Source organism: Stegostoma tigrinum, chromosome 4 (genome assembly GCF_030684315.1).
Source record: "Stegostoma tigrinum isolate sSteTig4 chromosome 4, sSteTig4.hap1, whole genome shotgun sequence".
NCBI lineage: Eukaryota > Metazoa > Chordata > Chondrichthyes > Orectolobiformes > Stegostomatidae > Stegostoma > Stegostoma tigrinum.
In genome coordinates this window covers 8901023-8918895 of record NC_081357.1, presented here as the reverse complement: position 1 = coordinate 8918895, position 17873 = coordinate 8901023, and the positions used below count along the sequence as shown (strand labels likewise).

Below are 17873 nucleotides of genomic sequence, written 5' to 3'. Positions count from 1 at the left end.
CATACCTTACAGAAGCACATCAGGGTAATAAAACAAAATACAGAATATAGTGTTACAGCTACAGAGATGGCAGGGTGGCTCAATGGTTAGCACTGCAGCCTCTCAGCACCAGGGACCCGGGTTCGATCCCACCCTCGGGTGACTGTGTGGAGTTTGCACATTCTCCCCGTGTCTGCATAGGTTCCCTCTCACAGTCCGAAGATGTGCAGGTTAGGTGGATTGGCCATGCTAAACTGCCCTTAGTGGAGGTTAAGTGGGCTATAGGGATGGATCTGGGTGAGGTGCTCTGAGGGTCAGTGTAGACTTGTTGGGTTGAAGGGCCTATCTCCACTCTGTTGAGATTCTATGAAAGAATAGCTGTAATATGTTCGAGGCCCATTTGTAAGTCATAACAGCAGGGAAGAATCTGTTGGTATGTGTTTCCAAACTTTTGTATCTTCTGCTTGATGGAAGAGCGTGGAAGAGGGTATTACTGAGGTTGGGGTGATCTTCGACTATGTTGGCTGCTTTCCTGAAGCAGCGGGAGGTGTAGACAGAGTGCCCTCCACCTCCTTCAGGACTTCCAATTCCCTGGCCCCCAACACCTCATATTCACCATGGACGTCCAGTCCCTGTACACCTGCATTCCGCATGGAGATGGCCTCAAGGCCCTCCGCTTCTTCCTGTCCCGCAGGCCCGACCAGTCCCCCTCCACCGACACTCTCATCCGCCTAGCCGAACTCATCCTCACACTCAACAACTTCTCTTTTGACTCCTCCCACTTCCTACAGACTAAGGGGGTGGCCATGGGCACCCGCATGGGCCCCAGCTACGCCTGCCTCTTTGTAGGTTACGTGGAACAGTCCCTCTTCCGCACCTACACAGGCCCCAAACCCCACCTCTTCCTCCGGTACATTGATGACTGTATCGGCGCCGCCTCTTGCTCCCCAGAGGAGCTCGAACAGTTCATCCACTTCACCAACACCTTCCACCCCAACCTTCAGTTCACCTGGGCCATCTCCAGCACATCCCTCACCTTCTTGGACCTCTCAGTCTCCATCTCAGGCGACCAGCTTGTAACTGATGTCCATTTCAAGCCGACCGACTCCCACAGCTACCTAGAATACACCTCCTCCCACCCACCCTCCTGCAAAAATTTCATCCCCTATTCCCAATTCCTCCGCCTCCGCCGCATCTGCTCCCTCGATAAGACATTCCACTCCCGCACATCCCAGATGTCCAAGTTCTTTAAGGACCGCAACTTTCCCCCCACAGTGATCGAGAACGCCCTTGACTGCGTCTCCCGTATTTCCCGCAACACATCCCTCACACCCCGCCCCCACCACAACCGCCCCAAGAGGATCCCCCTCGTTCTCACACACCACCCTACCAACCTCCGGATACAACGCATCATCCTCTGACACTTCCGCCATCTACAATCCGACCCCACCACCCAAGACATTTTTCCATCCCCACCCCTGTCTGCTTTCCGGAGAGACCACTCTCTCCGTGACTCCCTTGTTCGCTCCACACTGCCCTCCAACCCCACCACACCCGGCACCTTCCCCTGCAACCGCAGGAAATGCTACACTTGCCCCCACACCTCCTCCCTCACCCCTATCCCAGGCCCCAAGATGACATTCCACATTAAGCAGAGGTTCACCTGCACATCTGCCAATGTGGTATACTGCATCCACTGTACCCGGTGCGGCTTCCTCTACATTGGGGAAACCAAGCGGAGGCTTGGGGACCGCTTTGCAGAACACCTCCGCTCAGTTCGCAACAAACAACTGCACCTCCCATTCGCAAACCATTTCCACTCCCCCTCCCATTCTCTAGATGACATGTCCATCATGGGCCTCCTGCAGTGCCACAATGATGCCACCCGAAGGTTGCAGGAACAGCAACTCATATTCCGCCTGGGAACCCTGCAGCCTAATGGTCTCAATGTGGACGTCACCAGTTTCAAAATCTCCCCTCCCCCCACTGCATCCCTTAACCAGCCCAGTTCATCCCCTCCCCCCACTGCACCACACAACCAGCCCAGCTCTTCCCCCCCACCCACTGCATCCCAAAACCAGTCCAACCTGTCTCTGCCTCCCTAACCGGTTCTTCCTCTCACCCATCCCTTCCTCCCACCCCAAGCCGCACCCCCATCTACCTACTAACCTCATCCCACCTCCTTGACCTGTCCGTCTTCCCTAGACTGACCTATCCCCTCCCTACCTCCCCACCTATACTCTCTCCACCTATCTTCTTTACTCTCCATCTTCGGTCCGCCTCCCCCTCTCTCCCTATTTATTCCAGTTCCCTCTCCCCATCCCCCTCTCTGATGAAGGGCCTAGGCCCGAAACGTCAGCTTTTGTGCTCCTGAGATGCTGTTTGGCCTGCTGTGTTCATCCAGCCTCACACTTTATTACACTGGATGGAAGGTTGGTTTTTGTGATGGACTTGGCTGCGTTCACAACTCTTGGGCAGAGCAGTTGCCATACCAAGCTGTGATGTATCTGCATAGAATGCTTTCTGTGGTGCATTTATAAAAGTTGTTAGGAGTCATCGTGGACATACCAAATTTCCTTAGCCTTCTGATGATGTAGAGGCATGGGTTTGCTTTCTTGACCGTAGTGTCAATGTGGATGGACCAGGGCAGGATTGTTGGTGATATTTACTCCTAGGAACTTGAAGGTCTCGACCATCTCCACCTCAGCAACATTGACATAGACAGGGAGCGTCATCCACTCCGCTTCCCTAAGTTGGTGCCCAGTTCCTTTGTTTTGCTGACATTGAGAGAGAGATTGCTGTCTTTACACTAGGCCACTAAGCTGTCTGTCTTTTGTCTGCACATTGTGTTGTCGTTGTTTGAGATCCGACCCTCTAAGCTGGTGTCATCAGCAAACTTATAAATGGGGTTGGTGTGGAGATTGGCCACACAGCTGTGAGTGCATAGGGAGTACAGTAAGGGGCTGTGTGCAGCTTTGTGGGACACCAGTGTTAGGGATTGTTGTGGAGAAGGTGTTGTTGTCTGTCTTTACTGATCACGGTTTGTGGGTCAGGAAGTGAAGGATCCAGTTGCAGAGCGGGGAGCAGAGTCCCAGGTGTCGGAGTTTGGGGATGAGAGTTTTGTTAGGATAATGATGCTGAAGGTAGCATCATTTCACTGACCTTCAGTTCAAAGTGAGCACAGAGTGCATTGAGCACGCTGGGGAGGGATGCAGTGTTATCAGTGACTGTAGTCAACTTCACTTTGTAGCCTGTTTTTTATGTAAGCGTTGCTACAGTCAATGAGTGTTTGTGTGATTAGTCTGGGACTCTAGTTATATATTGCCTCTTAGCATCACAGATGGCTTTCTGAAAATCATGTCTAGATTTCCTTGATAGGTCAGTGTCACCTGACCTGAACACCTCAGAAGTGACCTTCAGTAGGGAATGGATCTTCCAGCTCATCCATGGTTTCTGGTTGGGGAACACCCAGATTAACGTCTTTGGCATGCAGTCCTCTACACGGTTGAAGGGGTGAAGGGTCCTGGAGAGCGGACAGGAAAGTGGAGCTGTGGCCAAGATGATCACATCAAATGGGGGAGCAGGCTCGAGGGGCTGAATGGCCTACTCCTGCTCCCAATTCTTATGGTCTTATGTCTGAGCTACCTCTTTCTCTTTCTGGTGTGACAAGATAGTGAATGATATGGTTATCCCAGTGTAGAATCAAGGAACATATGTTCTCGGCCCTTTGCTTGTATGTGTTGCAAAGTTGGTGAAAGTAAAATTGTAAAATGGGGGACAGCATTGCGTTGTCGATGTTTTTTTGAGTTAAAATGGATGTTTGAACTGCCCCTTAAAGTGCAGATGCACAGAGAGCACTCGAATTGAAACATTTTGTATCAAACATTCAAGCAGCATTTTTACCAAGATAACAAGACTTTCCAAATTTAGCAATCAATTTAAACCAAGCCCTTAGATACTAAAAGCCTTTTAAACTTAAATCTGATGGTGTTAACAACCTAGAACCAATACGATTGAAAAGAAGTTAATCAAGGGTATAAAAGATGAGGGCGTTTGGGAAATTGGGGAGAGCCAACGGCCATCTGAAGTGAAAACAAATCTACCATCTGAGAAATAAATTTTGCTGTCACAAAAATCATCAAGCTGTCTAAAAAAAACTATCAAAGGTACCACTGCAATTTTTTAGCTGAGAGTCTTTACGGAGGAAATTATAGAGAAAACATCCATGACCCCAGGATCAGCAGAAGAAAGACATTTGTGACTAGAGATCAACAGAAGGAAGGTTGGAGAAGGCAAAATGTTCCAGAAGACACAGTCTGTGTGAATGTGGAAAGATTAAGTTTTGATTTATTGTTGTCTTATTAATTGGGTTTTTATAAGTGGGACTTGTGCTTATTTGAACAGCTTTCTGTAGAATTTAGTTCAGTTAGGAAATAGTTAAGAGTCAGGGGGTGTGTGGAATTGTTCAGTTTGTTAGTAGTTCTATTAATTTCTTCACTGTTAGGGTTAAATAAATAAATTGTTGCTTGTTACTTATAAAGTGACTATCAGGAATTTCTTTTCATTTAACCTTCCATCCTCCATAACAGTTGAACAGATTAGGCAAGGTGAGGTGAACTTCCTTGGGTGTTTCAGGTTTAATTATTAGGAAGGGATCTCTACCCCTGCCATAAGAGATTGGGGGCATATGTTTCGATTTTTATTTTGATAGGGGTACGACTTCCCCTTTGCTAGATCTTGCAATTGCTATGAAAGAGTTATCTTAGAATCATAGTATGGTTATAGAGAGGGTGTTCAGATCCTTGTGGGCTCCTTGCAAAAACAATTTAGCTAGTCCCATTTCTCCGCTGTCTCCCCACATCCTTTACTGTTTTGTTTGAAAGCTGCGGTTGAATTTGCCTCCAGGGTGTTCCCGATCCTGATAGTTCACTTTCTGACCAAGTTGTACTTTGAGAAAGTGTGTAAAGAATTTTCCTTGCCCTCCCTCTGCTTCCTCTGTTGCAGGTTTCTTGAAGCTGTGTGGTCTCTGGTTACTGACCCCTCCTGCTAGAGACAATGGTTTCTCCTCACTTACTGCATCAAAACATGACACAATTTGGAACACTGAAGTTCAATCCCCTTTTAAACATCTCTCTGAAAACCATTCAGATTCTCGAATTGGAAAGCTTGTTAAAGTTGGAGATCCCTCTTGTTAAATGTGGTTACTACAATCAATCAGGGTATGAACAATATTGTTCACCCAACCTTTCTTTTCTATCAGTTGTACAGATTGTGGGTGTTGTGTGGCAAGATATCTGCTTATTCTTTATTAACATAAAGTTTTTTGTTTTTACAACAGAAACGAGCTCAGGCCCAGCTGTTGGATCCAGCCTGACGGCAACACTTGGCCTGGTTATTCATGCTGCAGGTATTCCACTGCATCTCTGCACAGAAATATAGGAGGAGGAGTAGACCAATCAGCCCCTCAGGCTCCTATGCTGCTATCCTCTTAATTCCCCCACACTGCAAGCTATTGCTTCCCAGTGGGGTGTGGATGCTATGTTTAAACCAGGCGCTGGAGGGCCTTTTCCTGTTGGGGGGGGCGGGTCACATGGACAAAATCAGATAAGTTTGCACACAAAAAGAAAAGCGGCTTCATTCTGTTTTTATTTAAAGACGACTGAAATGCTCGGCTCACCTGCTGTTTGAATGTAAAGGCTGAGGTCACTTTGCCTCCTTATGTCTGCTGTCACCAACGAAAGTATTGTTATTCACAACTTTTGTTCCAAATTGTCATCTGTCAGTCTGGAAAACAGATGAATTAAGATCCGCTGACAGCACAGCTCTCTGTTTCCTGTCTCTGAGCCAATTACATGCCCATGTTACTGCTGTCCGTTTTAACTCCATGAGCTACAACTTTGCCAACAAGTCTTGCCCGAAAATACATCAAGTGCCTTTTGCAAGTCCATGTAAACCACATCAACGGCTTTATCCTCATCAGCTGTTCGTGTAAATCCCTCACAAATTGAAAAGACACACTGACAGAAAATCAACTTCAAACTACAAATACATTCAGAAGATTCCCAATCTGCCTGTCTGCCATCTTTCCCCCCTTTCTTACTCTGTGTCTTTTGCTCTGCTACTTTTTTAAAATTTCTATTCATTTGTGGGATGTGGGTGTTGCTGACTGACCATCATTTATTGCCCATTTATTTCCCATGGTCTCTCCTGTTTGCCCGTTCTCACATTCGCTGTTTCCTGCCCTGTCTCTGCCTCTCTCCCTCGCTCCTCTGTCCCACTCTCACTTTCACACGCTCCCATTCTCTGGGACAGATGGTAGAGCCTTTCTTTCTCTAACAGAGAGATACAGGAGTGGGAAGAGTGTACAATCCACTACTCCCAGATCTCGGAACAAATCCACTCAAATAGAGCAAGCATCATTTCCCAGTGAGTCTGTCTGTCCGTCTGCTGCCTGGAAACCATGTTTATCCTGTACTTAGAGATTCAAACCAGTTTTCATCCTGAAATAACTCCACAAAGGCTGGTATCCCATCACCAAGTCACCCTTCACCTGGAGAGTCCTTCCTCAGAGCCAGCTCTTGGAGTGAACAGAACCTCTGACACCCCGGTTTATGTCTGTCAGCCAGGGCTCCCTAATTAGACCAGGTTATCAGCCCAATCAGGGAACTCATATTCTATGCGGCCCACCAGGCTGACCTCATTACAATCACTGCCAACCCCACTCACCATGACCCTCAACAGATTTTTGAATTTTTCGAACCTAAGATGAGGCTTGAGAGCTGAATGGCTTCCTGCTGCTGTTATGTTTCTATTCTGTCTGGAGCTTTCCGGATATCTACAAGCGTATGTGTGAAATAGTGCCTCCTGATGTCATCCTGTAAGGAGTAGCTCTCATTTTATGTTTGTGCCTCGTTCCAGTCTTCCCCAGCTCGGGGAAATTGTTTCACCTCGTGAGACCCTCTCATCACCTCAAACACCTCAATTCAATCACTCTTCAACTTCCTAAACCAATGGAAATAGAAACTAATTTTTCCCCAAATTGCCGACACCATCTTCCCAATGTCTCCAGTAAGTTCCTGGTGAACCTGCTGTTTGGCCCTTTCCAAGGCCAATCTAACCTTCCTGAGTAAACAGTGTCCAGGCTGAATGTGCTGCTGCAGGTGACAGTCCCTAACACGAACTTGGTATGACCGTTCAATAGCTTCCAAATTCGAGAAGTCACTCTCCTGTAGCTACATGCCATTGGCTATATGTGCCATCGTAACTAACTGGTGTTACTCCCCTCTCACAGCTGATGGTGTGGCTCTTGGGACTGCAGCAGGATCATCGCAGATCTCTCTCCAAGTCATCGTGTTCTTTGCTGTCATCCTTCATAAGGTGAGCAGACAAGTTAGCTTTGAATCAGGTGTTGCTGCAGCTCATACAGTGCCAGCTAAGATCACCAGTCCATCGTGGTCCTGACGCTTTCTCCATGAATGACTCCCGTCCTGATTTATCACACAGCCAGCGTTTCCCTCATTGCTGGCAGTTTATTGGTAGCCAAATTGTCTCCAGTGTTTCACTGCAATGGCAGATCACAACACTTTGGGAAGTATTCCGATGATGGTCATGCACCGTTTGGGATATCCTGAGACTGTTGCAGGTGCTACAAGTTATTTCTCACTCCAAGTGTTGTATGGGATGGTGGTAGAGATTGTTCTCAGTGGCAGGGACAGGATCAAAGACGTCAACAGTGTCGAGCTTCTAGAATGTTGTTGGGGCACCGCCCACTCGGTGGAATTGCCTGGCAAATTGGAGGTCTCAGGAGGTGAGTATGATGTATCTGGCCCTGTTCTTCTGGAAACCTCCCTATGTTATTATGACAAGTCCAGTTCGAGGTCACTAAACACACGACACCAGGTTATAGTCCAACAGGTTGATCTGAAAACACAAGCTTTCGTAGCACCACTCCTTCTGAGTAAATCTTTTGGACTATAAATTGGTGTGTGATTTCTGACCTTGATTCCCCTCCCCCCTCTCCCGTCTAGCACTGACGCCTCCACATCATGGTGCAGGTCAGCCATGTAAATCTCCCTTAGGAATTCTGGTCGTCACATTACAGGAAGGACGTGGACACTTTGGAGAGGCTGCAGAAGAGATTCACCAGGATGCTGCCTGGATTAGAGGGTATGAGCTAAAAGGAGAGGCTAGAAAAACTCTGGAGCAGCAGAGGCTGAGCGGAGACTTGATAGAAGTCCATAAAATTATGAGATGCATAGTTAGGGTTGATGACCAGAATCTTTCTCCCGGAGTTGAAATGGGTAAAGTTCAAAGGAGATGTAAGGGGTAAGCTGTTTACACAGAGAGTAATAGGAGCCTGGAACACACTGCCAGGGTGGTGGTTCAGGCAAATACAATAGGGGCTGTGAAGAGACTTTTAGATTATCACATGAATGTCCAAGGATTGGAGGAATACGGACCAAAAGCAGGCAGAAGGGATTAGTTTCGTGTTTAGCACAACATGGTGGGCCGAAGGGCCCGTTCCTGTGCTTACAGTTCTATGTTCTAATTAAAGCACCTTGAGATTTTTAGTCTTTTAAAAACTATTCATTTACGGGATGTGGTGTCATTAGCTGCCCTAATAGCCCATGAGGAAGTGCTGTTGGTGAGCTATCTTCATCAGGAACAACCACAGGGCTGCTCATGAGGGAAGTCAAGGACACAAAGGGAATGACAGAGAAACTTTTTAAAAATATAAAGAGAACGTCATGAAAATAGTCTCTTTAGTAGTGTGGCAGGAGCTTGGGACCTGTGTAAGAGAGGGGCCATCGAGAAGTCAGGGGAGAATACATTAGCCATTGAGAGCAAGTTTACTATTCAGGACAGCCAGGGGCACAGTGAAGGGAGGGAAAAGACTTCTGGTTTAATGTGCATTTATTTTAACGCACGAGGCCTGACTGGTTAGAGATAATGGGAACTGCAGATGCTGGAGATTCCAAGATAATAAAATGTGAGGCTGGATGAACACAGCAGGCCAAGCAGCATCTCAGGAGCACAAAAGCTGACGTTTCGGGCCTAGACCCTTCATCAGAGAGCTCTCTGATGAAGGGTCTAGGCCCGAAACGTCAGCTTTTGTGCTCCTGAGATGCTGCTTGGCCTGCTGTGTTCATCCAGCCTCACATTTTATTAGGCCTGACTGGTTAGGCAGGTGAGCTCAGAGCTTGGACTGGGATATTATAGCCAGAGCAGAAACATGGCTGAGAGAAGAGTAGGGCTGGCAGCTCATTTTTCCAGGATACAGAAGCTACAGGCGTGTCAGAAATACAAGTAAGCAAACAGGGGGAGTTGCACATAACAACAGTGCTTAGAGAGGATATTCTCAAGGAGCCATCAAATGAGACCATATGTTTAGAACAAGAAGGGGATGGTCACTCTGTTGGGACTGTGTTATGGATCCCCAGTAGCCAGCCGGTACTAGAGGAGCAGATGTGTAGAGAGATTGCAGATACTTGTAGGAATAACAGAGCGGTATTGGTTGGAGATTTTCATTTCCCCTCTATTGTCTGGGTCGCCCTGAGTGTAAAAGCCTGATGGGGTGGAATTTGTCAAATGTATCCGATAAAGTTTCCAAAATCAGTATGTAGGAGAGGCCCTACTCAGGACGGTGTGACACAGGACCTCCTTTTAGTAAACAGGCAAGTGACTAAGTGCCAGTTGGAGAGCACTTTGGGTCATTTGCCATAGGCCTCAACTCCTCTATGATGTCAGCCCCTCGTAGTCCTCAACCCATTGGTATCTCAAAAATCTGTCTCCCTCCTCTTTGAAGAGTTTCAGTGACCTAGCCTTCACTGATCTAGAATTATAAACATTCACTATCTCCTTGGAGAAGAAATTCCTTTGCATCTCAGTTTTAAGTGAATGTCCTGTTATTCTGTGATCATGTCCTAGAGTTTGAGATTCTCCCACTGGTGAAAACATCTTCTCAATATCTACCCAATCAAGCCTCTTCAAAAACGTGTATGTTTCAATAAGATCATCCCTGATTTTTATAAACTCTTAACGGACAAAGGCCTGATCTCTTTAGATATTTGAGACAAATAATCTCCTTCATCCCAGGACTCAGACTGGTGAATCTCTTTTGAACTGCCTCCAATGCCAGAGCAACTTTTCTTAAATGCAGGGAATAAAACTATACATGATATTCCAGGTGTGGGATCACCAACATCCTCACAACTGTAAAAAAAATGTCCCTGGTTTTTAAACTCTGATCTCAAAGTTGATTGAATTTGTTTTGTTAAATATTGACGGAGCGTGTGCAGAATATTTGAATGAAATCACTTATTGAACAACAAGGAGGTTGGTTGCCAGGTTTTCCTGTCACTCTATGGTTACTCTGGTATTTTTCAGGCTCCTGCATCATTTGGCTTGGTCTCGTATCTGATGCATGCTGGATTAGAGAAGAGACAGATTCAGAAACACCTCTTCATCTTCTCCCTAGCAGCACCACTCCTCGCCGTCACCACTTACTTTATAGTCAGCAAGGTAAGATCTGCAGACCCTCCTGTCAGCACTTTGCCTCCTTCCTCTAACCCCCTTCACCTCCTGCTGTGTCCTCAGCTTCGTCAAATCCTAATCCTCTCCCTTTTCTCATCCCCACCCTCCTCCTCTGCTGTCTCTCTCTCTCTCTGTAGAATTATGTTCAGATGGTTATTTCATCATCTGGACTGAGATCAGGTTTCTTTTCCTCTTATATTTTTATCTTCCTGTTCCGTTTCTCCTTTCTTCTTCCTGTTTCATTCCCTTTGTTCATTTTTCCTTCTTCCTAGTCATTCACTTCCTCTCTTCTTCTTTGCCTTTCTTTCTGCACCTCTCTATGCCTCTTTTCTTGGTCCTTTTCACTTACCTTTTGTCTTCCTCTGTGCCCTCCGTCCCTCATTTCTGTTCTTCATCACTATACTGCAGCCTCTTTCCCTTCTTGCCCTCCTTTGCTTCAAATCCGTGCCATCGCACTGTTCATATGCCAGTTGGATCCCAGTGCAGATTCAGGAGCTGGGTTGGCATATTGGCATACAATGCACTGTGCAGTTGAACAGCCGATGCCTGTCCTTTGAGTCTGACCATTCTTTTTCACCTGCCTCCTCCACAGAGCAGTGTGGGCCCACTGCACCAGACCAAGGCCTCTGGCATCGGGCTGCTGTTCTCTGCTGGGACATTCCTGTATGTGGCATCCGTGCACATATTGCCTGAAGTCAGCAGTCAAACTCAGCAAGTGGTCACCAGCAGCAGTGGTAAGAAAGGCCTGGGGATTCTGGAGAGCCTGACTCTGATTGTGGGCTGCACCATTCCTGTTCTCCTGTCACTGGGACTTCACGATGCCTGACTGGAGCTGGATGATAGCCTTCCCCCGCCAGCCCTCTATTCCAGCTGTGGGACCTGTACCTTGACTGGAAGCACTGAGCACCCGTTCCCTTGTGACAGTGATACATGTTGACATTGCAATACGGTGGGGACAATATCGAATTAATACCTAGTGAAATTAGTGAGGCCACGGAGCGTTTATAGTTGGGTGATGTGTAATCTGGGATAACAGAAAGGTTGGGGATAGTCGGGGCATTACTAGGACAAGTCAAATAGCCAATGTCCTCCTATATTTAATCCATTAGTGTCACTATTACAGACAGACACACACTTAACTTGAGGCCTACTGTATAAATTGGGAGATAATACTTAGTTTTTAAAGTTTCCTTTTACTTACAGTCACATTCTTACTAGTTCTGCCCAGATAAAGAAAGGGCAGCTCATTTATTTGGGGTTTAGTTTGATGTCACTCTGCCAGTCTAATGCATCCATAATGCACAAAGAGTTGTGAAAGGAAAGAATACAAGTGAATGTTTCAGGCAAAATCCTTTGTCCCAACTTTGATAAGGAGTTTCACTCTCTCTATTAAAGGTATTGATAGCCCTGCTGTGAATTTCTGGGTCCCTCGTGGTTGGACGGAGGCTAACTAATGTCCACTGGACATGAACCCAGTGTTGACCTCCATACAGCCCTGTCACAACTCCAGACCTTCTCCTGAGTGGGTTTACAACGCCAGCCATCACTGGCCACAGAAGTGTTGGGAACACCCGAGTGAAAAGCTGGTGACTTCACTAACAAAGGGGAGAAATCAGCTGAAGCAGGGAGATGCTGAAAGATGGATGAGAAATACACAAAGCCAGAGTGAAAACAAAGTACTTTTATGATTGTGAAGCACACTAATGGGGTGAATTACTAGTGTAAAACTTGCTTAGAGATTAAATTACTAATGCACTACATACTAAGGGATTGACTCATATAAACAATAGAAAGGGGATGAATCGTATTATTTTCAACAGACACAGGACTCAATTACTGGTGTAAAATGTCCAGGGACTGAATTATTCATGAAAAGCGTTTGGAAGGTGAAAATCTTATAAGAGGGCTGCTTAACGGGCAAGTTCCTTCATAGCTGTACCCACTCAACTGCTGTAACCACAAATGTAAGCATTTCCCCTGAACTTGCTCTGTAATTATAGAATGCAGAGGAGGTGGCCATTCTGCCCATCTTGCCAGTAACAGTCAAGAACGTGCCAATCAGCTTAATGCCATTTTCAAGCTCCTGGCCCAAGTGCCTCTGTTGCCTGCAACACTTTCCGCAAATATCCAAGCACTTTATGCTCTGAATGTTGAAAACAGAAAGTCTCCAATCTCCTCCACTTTGTGGAAGAAAAATATTCTCCTCGACTCTGCTCTAATCCTTTGACAATTGCTTTAAATTTCTGACCCTGACATTGTCCTCTCCACTGTGTGAAATAGGATCACCTGATTCACTCTATCCAGGCTCATCACACACCTCATTAAATCACCCATCAATTTCTTCTGTTCCAAAGGAAACAGTCCTAACTGATCATTTCTCATAGCTAAAATTCCTCAGCGCTGGAAAAGTTCTCAGAAGTCTTTGCTGCGCCCTCTCTACTCATCTTTTCACATTCATTGAGCAGAATAATCCTGTACTCTTGAACTGCCTTTGACCAAGTGTTTTATACAATTCCAGCATAACCTCCCAACTCTTATAGTCTATGCCCCCATTAATAAAGGGAAGTATCCTACAGAATGTTGACTATTTTATCTACCGGTCCTGTGAATGTCAGGGATCTGTCAATAACCTTCTGTTCCCATTGGCAGTCAGAATCAGAACAGCCTTTTTTTATCATGTGCACTCGAATGACTGCAGTGAACAGTTTGTAACTCTGCCCCTTGGTGTCATCGTCGGTACAGAGTAGCTAGGTACAGATACTGTAAGCGTTAAGAACATAGAACATGGAACAGTACAGGCCCTTCAGCCCACCATGTTGTGCGGACCTACTATCCAACTCTAAGATCAAACTACACTGCATAACCCTATATTGTACTATCCTCCATTTGCCTATCCAAGAGTTAAAGGTTTGCTACAGAGTTTAAAAAAAATTAAGCTAGCATGGGAGCGGAGGTTAAAAGTCTAGAATTGGTCTTGGACTCGTTCAGTCCATGGGTTTTTACTTTTCTGACCAATCTGTCTCTCAGGACCTTGGAAAAAACACCTTGTCTAAAATCCTGATAAACTACATCAACTATGTCACCCTCATTGATCCTCCTCAAAAATTCACATATGAGCTTCCCGAGCAGATCTTCACAGTCTTTGACTAAATATTTCTTAATTACAGTTATTAGACCATAAGAACTAAATGAGCAGGCCATTCAGCCCCTCAGGATTGCTGCACTATTCATAGCTGATCCATCACTCCTGGAGTCCTCTTTCCTGCCCTTTCCCCATAACCCTTGAGTCCCCTGATAAAGATCACTCTATTTCAGACTCAAGCATACACAAAGATTCCATCCCCACAACTCTCTGTGGCAAGGTGTTCCAAAGACACTCAACCCTCAGAAGACATTTCAGTCTCAAATTAATTCTCCTGTATTCTGAAATTATGCCACCTGATCCCAGATTCTCCCATGAGGGGAAACATCCTCTCTGTATTTACCTTGTTTGCTGTACTTCAGTTTTTCCAATATTTACCCATTCTTAAGGTTCAGCTGATTTTCTCGAAGTGAAAGAAGCAGAGAATGACAATGGTACAATATCCACAGTCCCATTTTAGTCAAAGAAGGTTGCAAAATGTTTGTCAGAACCTTATTTCCTGTCTTGTGTCTCTTAACAGCTGGGATTACATTTCATCCAGGCCAACTGCTTTATCTATTTTCAAAGATGCTAAATATCCATTGTGTCCCCTCTCGTCACGTTTATACCATCCAACATTTCACATTCCACTTACAGCTGTTGTGATGTGATATACATGTACCCTTAAGGAGCATATCCTCTGTCCATCCCTCCCCACCATTAGACTAAATATGATATAATCTTATGACTCTGTAAGGCAGAACACAGCAGCAGTAATACAGATCAGACAAGTCTACATCGCCTCCAAATGAACATGATCTGTGTATGGTCTTATCTTCAAACAAAGAACCCATATTATTGCTTTAGCAATCCATGTTGGATTAATATGCTTGTGATAAACAATCACAGTACATTGGGATGAGCTCTGAGGAAATTCAAGCCCAGTATTAACTTTACAATTTTACTTGAGGTGTAATCATGGTCGTGTGAAATTTCTATTTGACCCAAACTGTGAGAAGCTCTTCCTTATTACAGTCCGGTATGATTAATGATTCAGATATGCAAGCTGTCTAGCATAAAGTACTGGTGGAAACACACCAGTAATTGTTTCTAGAAGTGATAAAATCTGAAGAACATTTGAAACAAATTTTGAGTTGGATTGGCTTAAGTGTAACTTATTCCCCTCATATACTGAGATTAAATACTTAAGAACCTGAAACAAAATGAATACGATATTTTTGCCACATATCAAGTTGTGAGATGAAATAAACAGCCTGTAAAGGTAGTGGAAGCCTATTGGAATAAAAGTTAGAGGAATTTTTGATAAATATTTGAAGAGAGTACATTTACACTAGCTTATATTCTGATCGCTGAATGTTATGAATTTTCTTGCATTTAGGCCTGCACTTTTTAAATACATTCACTTTAAGAACAGACACTTGGGGTAGGCTAGTGAAACACGGGTATGGTGTCTAAGTGTTACACAGATATCACAGTTCAATATGCAAGTTCTAAAACATTAGCAGTTACAGTGTCCATTTCCCCACTTTACTTTTCTTTGGATAGCGTGACATGACATTTTATTCCTTGACTGGGTGTTCATGTCACATCTCGACTGAACGCTGGCAACCCTGTCAGTGCAGAGAGACGGGTGGAATGAGGAATGTTACTTGAATTGTTGAGAGCACATTTCCATTGCTCCATGTTACAACATAATGTTATACAGGAGAGCAACCGCAATTGTTGGTGACGTGGTGAGAGTGGATTGTAAACAGCATTGAATAATCAGAAGACATTCCCACTGGGAAATAAAGTTCAGATGAAATGCTTGTTTTCAATATTCTAAAGAGAATAGATTGTGCTGACCATGTTAAGCTATTTCTCCTAACCAAGCTTTTAGGTATTTCAATATTCATAAATTAATGAAATGTTGTTTGATCAAATGTACAAGAAAGAATCAGTCCTCTATGATCTCTTGTCTCTGCACTTTGAGAGATTTGATTGTATTTTTATGAGAATCTTGTTTAACCTGACAGCCCAGACTACGTTAATATTTTATTCTCATGAGTAAGTGGTGCAGTTGTATATATGCTTACTTAGTAACAGTTAGCAATAAGCAGCTGCGAAAATAAAAGCAAATAGCAAACCTGAAGTAGAATTACCATCTCATTAATAATGATCATTGAACTACTGATTAGTGATCACTAAACTACCATCTGGTTCACTAATGTCCTTTTGGGAAGGTCCTCTGCCATCATTACCAGTGACTCCAGACCCATGCCAGTATGAGAGATGATGGGAACTGCAGATGCTGGAGAATTCCAAGATAATAAAATGTGAGGCTGGATGAACACAGCAGGCCAAGCAGCATCTCAGGAGCACAAAAGCTGACGTTTCGGGCCTAGACCCTTCATCAGAGAGGGGGATGGGGAGAGGGAACTGGAATAAATAGGGAGAGAGGGGGAGGCGGACCGAAGATGGAGAGAAAAGAAGATAGGTGGAGAGAGTATAGGTGGGGAGGTAGGGAGAGGATAGGTCAGTCCAGGGAAGACGGACAGGTCAAGGAGGTGGGATGAGGTTAGTAGGCAGCTGGGGGTGCGGCTTGGGGTGGGAGGAAGGGATGGGTGAGAGGAAGAACCAGTTAGGGAGGCAGAGACAGGTTGGACTGGTTTTGGGATGCAGTGGGTGGGGGGGGGGAAGAGCTGGGCTGGTTGTGTGGTGCAGTGGGGGGAGGGGACGAACTAGGCTGGTTTAGGGATGCAGTAGGGGAAGGGGAGATTTTGAAACTGGTGAAGTCCACATTGATACCATATGGCTGCAGGGTTCCCAAGTGGAATATGAGTTGCTGTTCCTGCAACCTTCGGGTGGCATCATTGTGGCAGTGCAGGAGGCCCATGATGGACATGCCATCTAGAGAATGGGAGGGGGAGTGGAAATGGTTTGTGACTGGGAGGTGCAGTTGTTTGTTGCGAACTGAGCGGAGGTGTTCTGCAAAGCGGTCCCCAAGCCTCCGCTTGGTTTCCCCAATGTAGAGGAAGCCACACCGGGTACAGTGGATGCAGTATACCACATTGGCAGATGTGCAGGTGAACCTCTGCTTAATGTGGAATGTCATCTTGGGCCTGGGATAGGGGTGAGGGAGGAGGTGTGGGGACAAGTGTAGCATTTCCTGCGGTTGCAGGGGAAGGTGCCGGGTGTGGTGGGTTGGAGGGCAGTGTGGAGCGAACAAGGGAGTCACGGAGAGAGTGGTCTCTCCGGAAAGCAGACAGGGGAGGGGATGGAAAAATGTCTTGGGTGGTGGGGTCGGATTGTAAATGGCGGAAGTGTCGGAGGATGATGCGTTGTATCCGGAGGTTGGTGGGGTGGTGTGTGAGAACAAGGGGGATCCTCTTAGGGCGGTTGTGGCGGGGGCGGGGTGTGAGGGATGTGTTGCGGGAAATACGGGAGACACGGTCAAGGGCGTTCTCGATCACCGTGGGGGGAAAGTTGCGGTCCTTAAAGAACTTGGACATCTGGGATGTGCGGGAGTGGAATGTCTTATCGTGGGAGCAGATGCGGCGGAGGCGGAGGAATTGGGAATAGGGGATGGAATGCCAGTATGGTTGACTATCAGCTGACCTTGTAAACTGTTCAGTTGCCTCAGAAATATCGTGCGATAACCGGACTGCAGTTGAGCCAAATGTTTCACGACCATCTTCTCAAGAGCTGTTAGGGATGGGTAACAAACACTTGCCCAGCCGTCAATGATCATGTCCTAGGAATAAACTTCTTAAAATGAAGTTACAGTATTACCTTCTTTTTTTAAATCTATGGTTTGAGCAAAAGCGAGTGATAGTTTTATTTTGTGTTTGAAGGAAAAAGTGGCATACTGACATTGTTAAATACCAATTCCAGCCCAGGAGCTGGAGCATGGTCAGGTGGGCATTCAGTACGGATGGGATTCTGGACCTTTTCATAGAGATTGGGAAGCCGACTGTTGGGACATCCCACGACCCATACTGACCCTTTCTGCACAATTATGTATTATTTTCTCCCGGAATGGAGGGAAAGTGGCTGGCATTGCTGTTATGCCCCAAATGAATGAGTAGGAATCACAGAGGGCTTGCAGGGTTAGTAGTCCAGGTCAATTGCGTGATTGAGAACAGGTGTTGTAATAGCGAGAACCACAGGAGATGGGTGCAGCACAGAACCAGATTCAGATCATTCTCCAATGTGTCACTTCAGCTGCAAACCAATTAAA

General features: G+C 45.7%; 1 protein-coding gene across 1 annotated transcript in view; it reads left to right on the top strand.

Annotated features, from left to right (window-relative positions):
- LOC125452430 (zinc transporter ZIP9-B-like) overlaps positions 1-15785 on the top strand; it is an 81766-nt gene extending 65981 nt beyond the window's left edge. The window contains exons 4-7 of the mRNA XM_048530821.2: positions 5318-5386; positions 7271-7356; positions 10366-10500; positions 11105-15785. Coding sequence (XP_048386778.1) covers positions 5318-5386; positions 7271-7356; positions 10366-10500; positions 11105-11338 — 524 coding nt within the window. The 3' untranslated portion in view covers positions 11339-15785. The remainder of the gene's footprint in view (positions 1-5317; positions 5387-7270; positions 7357-10365; positions 10501-11104) is intronic.
- Positions 15786-17873: the final 2088 nt, after the last annotated feature.